Source organism: Sylvia atricapilla, chromosome 2, assembly GCF_009819655.1.
Source record: "Sylvia atricapilla isolate bSylAtr1 chromosome 2, bSylAtr1.pri, whole genome shotgun sequence".
Lineage (NCBI taxonomy): Eukaryota > Metazoa > Chordata > Aves > Passeriformes > Sylviidae > Sylvia > Sylvia atricapilla.
The window spans coordinates 13865359-13876073 of NC_089141.1; the positions used below are offsets into that span (position 1 = coordinate 13865359).

At 44.9% G+C, this 10715-nt stretch overlaps 1 protein-coding gene across 2 annotated transcripts in view; it reads left to right on the plus strand.

The window, feature by feature from the left end:
* GJA8 (gap junction protein alpha 8) overlaps nucleotides 1-9845 on the plus strand; it is a 29453-nt gene extending 19608 nt beyond the window's left edge. For both annotated transcript variants that reach the window (XM_066340895.1, XM_066340896.1), the window contains one exon: nucleotides 2486-9845. In XM_066340895.1, the coding sequence (XP_066196992.1) occupies nucleotides 2496-3695 (1200 nt within the window). In that variant the 5' untranslated portion in view covers nucleotides 2486-2495 and the 3' untranslated portion in view covers nucleotides 3696-9845. The remainder of the gene's footprint in view (nucleotides 1-2485) is intronic.
* Nucleotides 9846-10715: the final 870 nt, after the last annotated feature.

Here is a 10715-nt window from a genome sequence, read left to right on the forward strand (position 1 = left end):
CTCGCCGGTAGCGTGCACAGGTTGCGACGTCTGGGAGTGCAGGGTGGGGGTCTGCAGCCAGCCCGGGGGAGTTCAGGACACAAGTCTGTTGACTCTGAGTGGGCTTTAGGCAGAGTCCTGCTCTTTTCCTCGTGACAGGCAACTTCAGGAAAAAGGTGACTTCCTAAAGTCGCTTACCCCTCTTTTTGAGGCTGGAGGGGCTGACTGCTTGTTGGTGGAATCCCAGACATTTTTGATCTGGTTGTGCCACCACTTGTCATCCGTCTACCCAATATCGTCCACCCAACCTCAAACCACTTCATTTGCAGAAAACAGAGGGGATGGGCATGGCAGGGTTGTGAAGAACGTGGCCAGTTGGAAGTGATCTCAGGGAGGGCTTAGCCAAACGTAGCAAGCTGCGAGCGAGACGTGTGATAGAATTAGACAGGAAACATTTTCTCTTCTCTTGTGCAGTGAGTTTTCTGTGTGATAAGGTTAATCACACCTAGAATGTCGCTCTTGCTTGCTGCAGTGGAAGTGCTCAATTGGTAGCGTAGATATCAGTGTGACTCACAGGGAAAGAAAGAGATGGAGTTAACCGAGGTGCCTGGGGGACAATGAAGCTTGTACTGTGTGCAGTCATGTTTTTTACGGAGTTGCACGTGATTGGAAACTGTCGGGTGTACTTTGCTCTGTGAATTAGCAGAAAGAGGATGTTTAAATCAGTTTAGATAATGTATGTAAACAGCATAATCTTCTGCTAGACTTGTTAATGTAAGCGCTGACATTAACACACTTCTTTACACGACTTTAATGACTGAGAAAGTAGCAATTTTCCTTGGTGATTAAATTATATGTTTGCCGCTTATGTATGCGAGGTGTTTGTGCAAGCTGAAGGAGCTGTGTTCTGTTCTTCATTTTCTAACATGGGTGTCCGGGGTAAAAATATTGTGAGGTTTGAAGGCATGGAATAGGACTCCATCTTGCTTTAGCAAAATGCCATTATAAGCCTTTTTTTTTTTTTTTTTTTTTTAATTGAAAATTTGTGAAATTCCCCCGAGCCATAGAATTCGCAATATTTTGCGTGTTTGTCTATGTGTGACTACGTACACAGAGTAGTTGAAACAGACTGGTATGCGTTGGTGTGTCATAACATATGGCATTACAAATATATCCCAGTGGTATGTGAAGGAGGAGGGAAGTTTAGATACTCAGATTTTCATGCTGTTGACTGTACCTTCCTTTTCCCAGTGCTTGTGTATGTGTCTGCACTTAGGGAACTATAGATGGAGGTAGTATCTAAGAGATGAACTTCTAGATCCCTGTGAACAGCTATTTCATGAATAACATTCCCTGTTTCACTTGTCACACTCTACAAGCCGGTCTTTCTGGGCCACGGTAATATTCTGCATTCCTCAGAGATTTCAGACTGCTGTGATGTGTTAAATCAACCCATACAAACCAACTTTCATCTCTATTTTCCTCATTCATAGATATTCCCTTGCCTGAAATTATATAGTGGGAAGTTCAGGATATGCAGAATGAAGCCCTGACCTAGGAATAATTCCTTATCATGCAAAAGTAATGACAGATGCATTATTTGACTTGCATTACTTGAAAATGGATGACTGTCTTAGCTTTCCAATAGTATATCTGCAGCTAGCTCCCAGCTCTGTGTTAGCCTGAAATAGTGGCACTGACATTTTAGAGACAGCAAATAGTATTTTAGGTCCCAGTTAGAGACCTTGGTGTTTTCCCCAGGTTGGTTACACTGTCAGTTGGCAACCGACTTCAGGAGAGGATGCAAAGGAATAGCCCCAACAGCACAAAAATATTTACACTGCATATAACATATTCTACATAGCAAAACAAGTCTCTATAGTAGTTTTTAAGCTTATACAGCATTACTAGCACAGTAATGGTGGTGTAATTGCTGTTCTTACCTAACAAAGTGATTGCTAAAGTAGAATTGACATTTGCAACCCAGAGAGAATTCAGGTTTGTTTAGGTGCAAGATGGGCACAGATTTGAGATCTGTTCGACCTGGGAGGGGTTCTGGTGCAGAAGTGCTATTGTGCTTAAAAGCTTCACCCTCTCTTCTAACCACTGCAGCTGCCTGCTGATAAATCTGTTCCACTGTATTACTGGTGAGTGCTTGTACGTGTACAAAATCTAAGCAGACCCACAGAACTGAGCCTACAAGGTGCCACAGAAGACTCTCACCTGCAAAAGGAGATAAATATACTCCCTGGCTCAAAAGTAATTGCCCATTTAGAGCCATGGAAGGAAGAATTTAGCAGGCAGCTTGCTCTGACTTCCCAACCCTTCTCCTGCTAATAAATCATTGTGAACAGGCAAATCAGCAAGCAAGCAACTGCCTTTCTGTTCTCAAAGCATATTAGGGAAATACTGATTGAAAGCAACAAAAGACATCAGTGGGAAAATCTGAAATCTTTAAAATTTAGCATAATTTGTGGTCTTTCTCTTTGTTTTTTTCTTCCCTTAGACTGTAAGAAATGGGTGACTGGAGTTTCTTGGGGAACATTTTAGAGCAGGTGAATGAGCAATCCACTGTCATCGGGAGAGTTTGGCTCACAGTGCTCTTCATTTTCCGCATCCTGATCCTGGGCACGGCTGCCGAGCTCGTGTGGGGAGACGAGCAGTCAGACTTTGTGTGCAACACTCAGCAACCTGGTTGTGAGAACGTCTGCTACGATGAGGCCTTCCCCATCTCCCACATCCGGCTCTGGGTCCTGCAGATCATTTTTGTGTCCACCCCTTCGCTGATGTACTTCGGGCACGCTGTGCACCACGTCCGCATGGAGGAGAAGAGGAAAGAGAGGGAAGAAGCGGAGAGGCGCCAGCAAGCTGAGGTGGATGAAGAGAAGCTGCCCCTGGCTCCAAACCAAAACAAAGGCAACAACCCTGATGGAACCAAGAAGTTTCGCCTGGAAGGTACTCTCCTGAGAACGTACATCTTCCACATCATTTTCAAAACCCTCTTTGAGGTGGGATTCATAGTAGGTCAGTACTTCCTGTATGGCTTCCGAATTCTCCCCCTTTACCGCTGTGGGCGGTGGCCCTGTCCCAATCTTGTGGACTGTTTTGTCTCCAGGCCCACGGAGAAGACCATCTTTATTATGTTCATGCTGGTGGTGGCTTCCGTATCCCTCTTCCTCAACCTGGTGGAGATCAGTCATTTGATCTTGAAAAGAATCCGGAAGGCTCTGAGGAGACCAGCAGAGGAGCAGCTCGGAGAGGTTCCAGAGAAGCCCCTCCATGCCATCACAGTCCCCTCCATCCCAAAGGCCAAAGGCTACAAGCTGCTGGAAGAAGAGAAGCCGGTGTCCCACTATTTCCCTCTCACGGAAGTAGGTGTTGAGCCCAGCCCCCTTCCATCAGCCTACAATGAGTTTGAGGAGAAGATTGGTATGGGACCCTTGGAAGATCTCTCCAGGGCATTCGATGAGAGGTTGCCGTCGTATGCGCAGGCGAAGGAACCAGAAGAGAAGGTACGAGCAGAGGAAGAGGAGGAACAAGAGGAGGAGCAGCCGGGGCCTCAGGAAGAGCCAGGGGTGAAGAAAGCAGAAGAGGAGGCGGTGAGAGATGAAGTGGAAGGGCCTTCAGCACCTGCTGAACTTGCCGCTGATATGAGACCCCTGAGCAGGCTAAGTAAAGCCAGCAGCCGGGCCAGGTCAGATGATTTGACTGTATGAAGGTGCAGGATGTGGGGAGCACATGAAAAGGAAAAGGCTGAAGAGAAAAGGAGAGATAGAGAAAGAATCAAATGATATTTTTAAGCAAAGTGCTAAATCGGCCACTTGAGTATTATTTCCTTTTATGATTCTCAACTGGAAAGGTACTACCATGGTAACTGTGCCTTATTTGCCCCATATGTCCCTGTATTTCCCTGTTTTCACATGCCAGCTCACTCCTTACAGTAATATCTACACTGTACACATAACCGATGTCTTTTAAACCCTAACATGGCAGTGATACCCAAATGTTACCACTGTGATTTACTGAAAGCCTTGTGTTCTACATTTCTCTAGGAATGTGGGGAGGATCTGTCTTTCAGCCAGTGAGGGGAAAGACTGATCAGCAACTGTATCTAGTTTCCTGTTTCCTCCTATGGCTCACTGAACAGATCTCCCCTTTGCTGTTGGCATGGAATTGCAGTTATTTAATTCACAAAGTGAATTCTGTGCTTAGCATCAACACACTAAAATACTAAGCCAAACTTCCCTTCTTTATTCAGAAAATAAAGGCAAAAATGTTCCAAATTTCTCTGTGAATGCATATCTGAGTTAGGTAAAAATATTTTTCCTAGCCAAAAATATTTCTGCTCTTCAAGTGACATTGACAGTGGGCAAGGTTAACAGTAGCTCTCTACTAGGACTTAGCAGATGCCCAGAGATGGATTATTTGTTCCCAAGAGGGACATTCAGCCCTGAGACTAGTTCAGAATACTGGAAAGAATAAGTTCAAGTGATATTTTTTACTTGTAGCCTTGTGATTTAAAGATCTGAAAGTAGATTTAGCCAAGCAAGAGGGAAAAAATCTTCTGAGAAAGGAAGGGACAGCTACAGCCCCCAGAGCATGAAACCGAATACAAGCCTTCACGGTATGATCCTGACAAGTGTTCAGTTCCTGGAGCTTCCAGGCTCCCAGGCACTCAGCGAATCTCAACTACAGAGTCCTGAAGGCACCTGTGAACCTAAACCAGGGGTCTAGGTAACTATATGACTTTTTAGACCTTTAAATACCAAAGCTGGTTGGTCAAGTTTGAAAAGAATGATATGGTAAAAGTCTTTCGACAGCCTTCGTTTTTAATTTGATAGACGGGAGCCATTCAGTGGGCTACTTCTCCATTAAATGCCAAAGTCTCCCTCAAGTAAGACAATGCCTTTCAAAAGATGATTTAGACCTTTTGTGCCAACAGGTCTGTACAGAATTCTCAGAGACTCAGAAAAGTCTTTTTTTTACAGAAGGCAGAAAATTATGTGCTTGCAAATGTTTAGATGTCTAATACAGATTTCTAATTTTAGGACTACAGCAGCAACTCTTGGCTGGGACAGTGCAGCAATGCGTTCAAAAGCTTCAGGTTAACAGCTATGTCCCCCCAAACTGAGCCTCATGCCAAAAAAGTGCAGGTATGCACTCTGCTCTGCTCTGCTCTGCAAACCTCAGACCCTGCCATCTCAGCAAATTCTTTTTGCTGGGCTGCAGCCCATCCCATTGTTCCCAGGGCAGGCTCTAATCCAGGTCAGGGAAAAAAAGGTCTTTGGCACAATGCATCAAACTCATCCCGCCATTAACTAGAAAAGACCCCCTGCGGCCTCCCATTGTAGCAGGCCTGACTCAAAGCCCGGGGAAGGCAAATGGGTGTCTGTGAGAGCCCTGGGTAGGCTTGGGCCCCGTCCCAGCCCCAGTACAGTCAGTCCTGTCACTCCTGATCCCACCCCTCCGGTGGAGTTCCCTGCCTGGCCACGCAGCCGCCAAGGCGGCCGGACTCCGCTGCCGAGTGACAATAAGCTGTACATATGTAGAAAGTTTGTAGGGTGCATTGGGATTGTTCAGCGCCACAGATGTGCCATGTATTCTTCTTTTTTGGGTGGAGTTTTTTTTTCCACTATTCATCCTTTTGCTCCTCTTGGGCCTGTGTATGTTCCCAAGATTCGCAACCTGAGGTCAAAACCTCTATTCCTTAGACAAAGGCTGTTGGGTGTCCTTCCTTGTGAAGGAAGACTGGAAGGTCCCTCCTCAGTTTTGGGAAGGAATATGACAAAGCAACATGCAGAGAGAAAGCCTGGAGGCTACCATTTATCCCCTCTCTTAATATAGAAACAGGAGAACTGTTATCACAACTGAGGAAAGAGAATGGTTTTCAGCAGGAAGAGTCCACTGTGCCCAGTTCAAAATAATAGAACTAAAGGAAGGGCTAAGATTTAGATGAACAACACAATCACCACACTTACAGTAGATGGGATCAATTTTATTTTCTCCACAGTAAGAGATAAGAGAGTTTGAATGATTCTAAGCATCAACCAGCCCACTTGTTGAAGGAGGTTGGAAACATACTCTCCTGCAGGTAAAAACCACAACCTTGTAACATTTTAGTATGAGGTATCTGCATCAGACCTTTCCAGATACCAAGGTACTGGACTGGTTAAATCACACCCACCCCTGTTGACTGAGTGGAATTGACAATTCCACTCCTGATCTCTGACATTCATACATTCATTACACTACAGGACTACTTAAAGATGGGTGCTTGTTCATCAGGAGTACGTGGTTCACCACATGGCTGTCAGGCAGGGCAGTCTCTGATCACCACATGTTAATTATGTCCTTTTCCACTGGAGAGCCTCGGTAAAAATGCACCATGTGCAGTGTACTCCATGGACACCACAGTTCTCTCACAGCTGCCACAGGAATGCTCCTTTCTTCCTCTGGGTCTCCAACAGCACAAGGAGAAGCTGGCATTTTCCTCCTGCATCCACTCAGCTGCTTCTTGATTTTAATTTTTTTGTTTTTTAAAGCCAGTTTTCAAGTACTCTGCCCAGCTGGCAGTGAATGTGTAGCCACGAAGCACAGGCCACGGCATCAGGACAGTGCTGCTTGGAAAATGGGGCAGGGAACAGTCCAGTCTGCTGGCACTCAGCCTCACCTCCGCAAGGAAATCACTGTGGGACTGTCAGCAAGTCATTCTTCCTTCCTGTGCAATTGGGAATCATTTTCTACCTTATGATGATGATGTGAGGCCTGACATGTTGTGCTAGTTATGGAAAGGGAGGTCCTTGGATGGAAGGCCCTACAGATGAGCAAAGGATTGTTGCTATTTCTGGATGTGATAGCACATAAATGTGCTTTATTCCTTCTCAGTGAGACAAACTTAATGATGTTTTCAAGAAATTCCTAGTGAACATGCATAACAGCATCAGAGCTGTGGATTCAGTGTATGATTCTACTCGAAAAATAACTTAGCAAAACATATATATATATATATATATGATGAATGGGGAATATTATTTCCTGGGGAAGGGGGAAATCACTGGACAATTAGAGCCATCCCTGGATCATTTAAAGGTGTGTTTTCCCTCTTGGCTCCCTCTGCAAATAAATTCCTAACTGATCACATGGCTCTCTGCAAGGAGCAAAGATGCAAGTGTCAAAATCACCAAAGGAGGTGAAAGTAGAAGAGCAAGGTAGTCTCTTAGCTTACAATAGCACGTGGGGGTTGGTGTTCTCTAGTGTCTAGAGCAGTGGACCTAGGATAATAATCTTAGATTTATTTCCAGCTCTGCTTCTGACTTGCTGTGATAATCACTTTACCTCTCAGTGCCTGTTTTCTCCACCTGTAAAATGGGTGTAAGAATTTCCACCTACCTCACAGGGATGTTGTGAGGCTTCCTTAATTCTGTTTGTAACGTAAGTAGGAATGATCTGATGAAAAGCACTGCTGAAATGCATGGTATCCTTGTTATTTCTTGGCAGAACTGCTAACTTGGGTATTATATGACTCCTTGATCAGAAGGGCAGCAGTTTGGAAATGTGAACACTGCACTGCACTGACAACATTAACACAGATGTGGATTTGCCATGGGTAAACAAGACTTGATTCCCTCACCCATCTCTCCCACCTTAGCCAAGGCCATGTATGAAGCTGTGGTGACAGTGTGGTGATGTGGACCCCTCTTCTCCATCCCTGGCATCCATTCTGGGGCAGCATTTGTGCTTAGATAAGGCAGTTCCTGGAGCACTTGGTTCAGGTTGGTGGAGCTCCGACAGTTTTAAGGTGCTTGCAAGGCATGTGGGAAAGGGTTGTATCATACAGAATATTGCTGGGCTTCTGTTTCAAACCACTCAGCGCAACAGAGACGGACACCCACAGTCTCTCAGTGCTGAAACGCAGCAAGGTGCAGATTTCTCTTCCTGCAGGAGAGGAGAGATTTGGGGGATCTCTGCTTTCTAGGTCTGTGTGGGCATCAAATCTACTTACTGACTGGGGAAGTCCGATCTCTCCTGCTGCTCAGTAACTCACTGACTGTGCAGTTTTACATTTAAAGAGCAGCTGTGTCACACAGTGCTGAAAAAAAAGTGGCAGTTTGCTGTTTTGTATAGAAAATGGCTTTTCAGGCTGACAACCAAAAGTAATCCTAGCCTAGGCTTAGTTTTGTTTAGTAAAGACAGGAACATCCATGAGTACTACACTAAAGCCTTCCTGTAAGCCCAAGGCAGCTGTGATAAAACAGTATATGGTGCCAGATTTCCTGAGGGCCAGGGCTGGATAAATGTACCAAAATCAGGGGACTTGTTGAAGTATTGGAATAATCTTTTCCCCCAACAGAATGACATTGCCATTCCTTGGCCTCTGTGTGTGCTGTACCTTTTAACATGGCTCAGGAAGGGCTTTTTGCCAACACCAAATGTGCTTACACAGCTGAGCAGTAACCATGGCAAGTGAGTATGTGTTGGCTTGCCAAGACATAGCCTGGCACAGTCCTTTCCTTGCCACTAGCTTGGCACCAACCTATTTCAGTAGAAGAGGCAAGACTTATGTATCTGTCAACAATTGAAGCTTTCCTCTCAGTAGCCTGCTGTCTAAAGAGACACAGGAGGTTTGTTCAGCCTGGAGAGGAGGGGGCATTGGGAGCCCTAAGTGCTTTCTTCAGGTTCCTACAGGGAGAGGAACTCCAGGGAAGATGGAGGCAGACTCTTGACAGAGGTGCACAGCAAAAGACCAGAGGCAACAATCACAATAAGCAGCAAAGGAAAATTGTGGCTAAAAAAACTCTGTCAAGGAAAATATTGTTCAGATGGAGAGTGGTTCAGCACTAAAGCAGGTTCCCAGAGACATGGTGGGATCTTCATCCTTGGGGGATGAAGCTTGGCTGGGAAAAGCACTGAGCATCCTAATCTGACTCTGTATTGAGCTGAAGGTTGGGCCAGGTGATGCCTTCCAGCCTGAACTATCTATCCCATGGGATATCCCAAGCTGAAAGCTCAGTGCAGCCACTGCGTGGTGGAATGACATGTGTAAGGCACTTCCTGCCTCTCGGGGTGCTCTGGTGGAGCTGGTCTGGACTGTCCCAAAGGCCACACCACCTCCCCAGGCACCAGCAGAGGCTGATGCACACACAGAGTCAGCTCTTCAAGTGTTCAAGGCCATGTTGGATGGAGCTCTGAGCAGCCTGGTCTGATGAAAAGTGTCCCTGCCCATGGCAGGGGGTTGGAACTGGATGGTCTTCAAGGCCCCTTCCAACCCAAACTATTCTATGGTTCTGTGAGTTTATGAACTGATGTTTGGTAGCTACAAAAGGTGCTTGAAGCCAGAATCGTGTTGTGTAACTGGTTTGGAAAAAGCATTACAAATAAAAAAAAAAAGAAAAAAGAGAGTATGGTTGTCAACAGATAAAATGATGGAAATATAGCAGCTTAGGTCTTTCCATATTTTAACTTCGGCATCAAGTGTGCCTTTAAATCCATTTGAAAGTGCAGAGGACTGCATTTTAACATTCTGTCAACAAAAAACCTGTGTGTTTTAAAGCTTGCTGATCTGGGATGAAGCAGCACTGAATAGAAATGGTGATTACAGAGCTACTGACAGAACATTTTGAAAAAAACAAAGACTGTTGGCCTTCGCCTTGCTAGATCCAGCTTGGTACAGTGAAAGCAAACCAGCCATTTATTGGCTTCCAAGGTGGAAAAGCTATATAAAAAAATTCTCGGGTTTGTTTTTCAATACGTACGTTAGTTCACAAAAGAGTCATAGACAACCCTGTAAAGGAATCCATGAATTGCCAGTGAACATCATCACCTGAACTCATCAAAAAATAAACTCAAAAGAAATGCAGAAATCAGAATGATGTGGGAATACTTCCAGCTTCAGAGTTCTTGTTTATGAAAACCTCTGGAGAGAAGAGAAAAGAAAATGGGTGGCTGGCTGCCAGCTAAGGCAATTTATCATAAATACGCCCTGTAGCACCCTCTGGAAACCTGTGTGATTTCTAAATATACTCTTGGCCAACTCTATGATTTAATTCAGTATGCTGCACCTTCCTGTTTTACATAAAAGGCTTGATTTTGGTTCCCTCTACAAACTGAACATAAAATAGCCTCATTCACTGTAATATGTGAAAGAATAGCCACAACTGAGAAGCTGCCTCTGTACCTGTGGAGGGCCATGGAGCCTTCTCCCCACACATGCACATCAGCGACTATCTAAGGAGGAACATGGGATGAATTTCCCATTTTCTTTTCACACTTTTTTTTATCCCTGAAGGAGAAGTCCTGGGGCTGAGAGGCGGGTGTGAGGCTGGGTTTTTCCTGTAGGAATTATCTTGTTCCCTGTGTGTTTCTCGATCAGTAACTTACAGCTAAGCAGAGGCAAGTTTCAAGCCTATTTCCAAAAACACGGAAAGAAGAAATTTTAAGAACTATGACCAAACTGCCTTGTTTTTTACCCTTGTGTGGAAGTTGAGTTGCCGAGGCATAAACAAGAGCAGAATTTGGCTCTCTATATCTTATTTTTAAAGGATTTCCTGTTAACCTTGGTCTCTAAAAGGCAACCAACAGCTAACCTTGCCCCACAACCTACCAACATGGAACAAAACAACCATAAATCCCTCCAAACTCAGGAATCTCATCACTATTGGAAAGAACAGTTTCTAATCAGCAGATACAGAAAGAAAGAACAGGCAAGGCCTGATCTCAGCTCTGCGTTAACTGGCAGT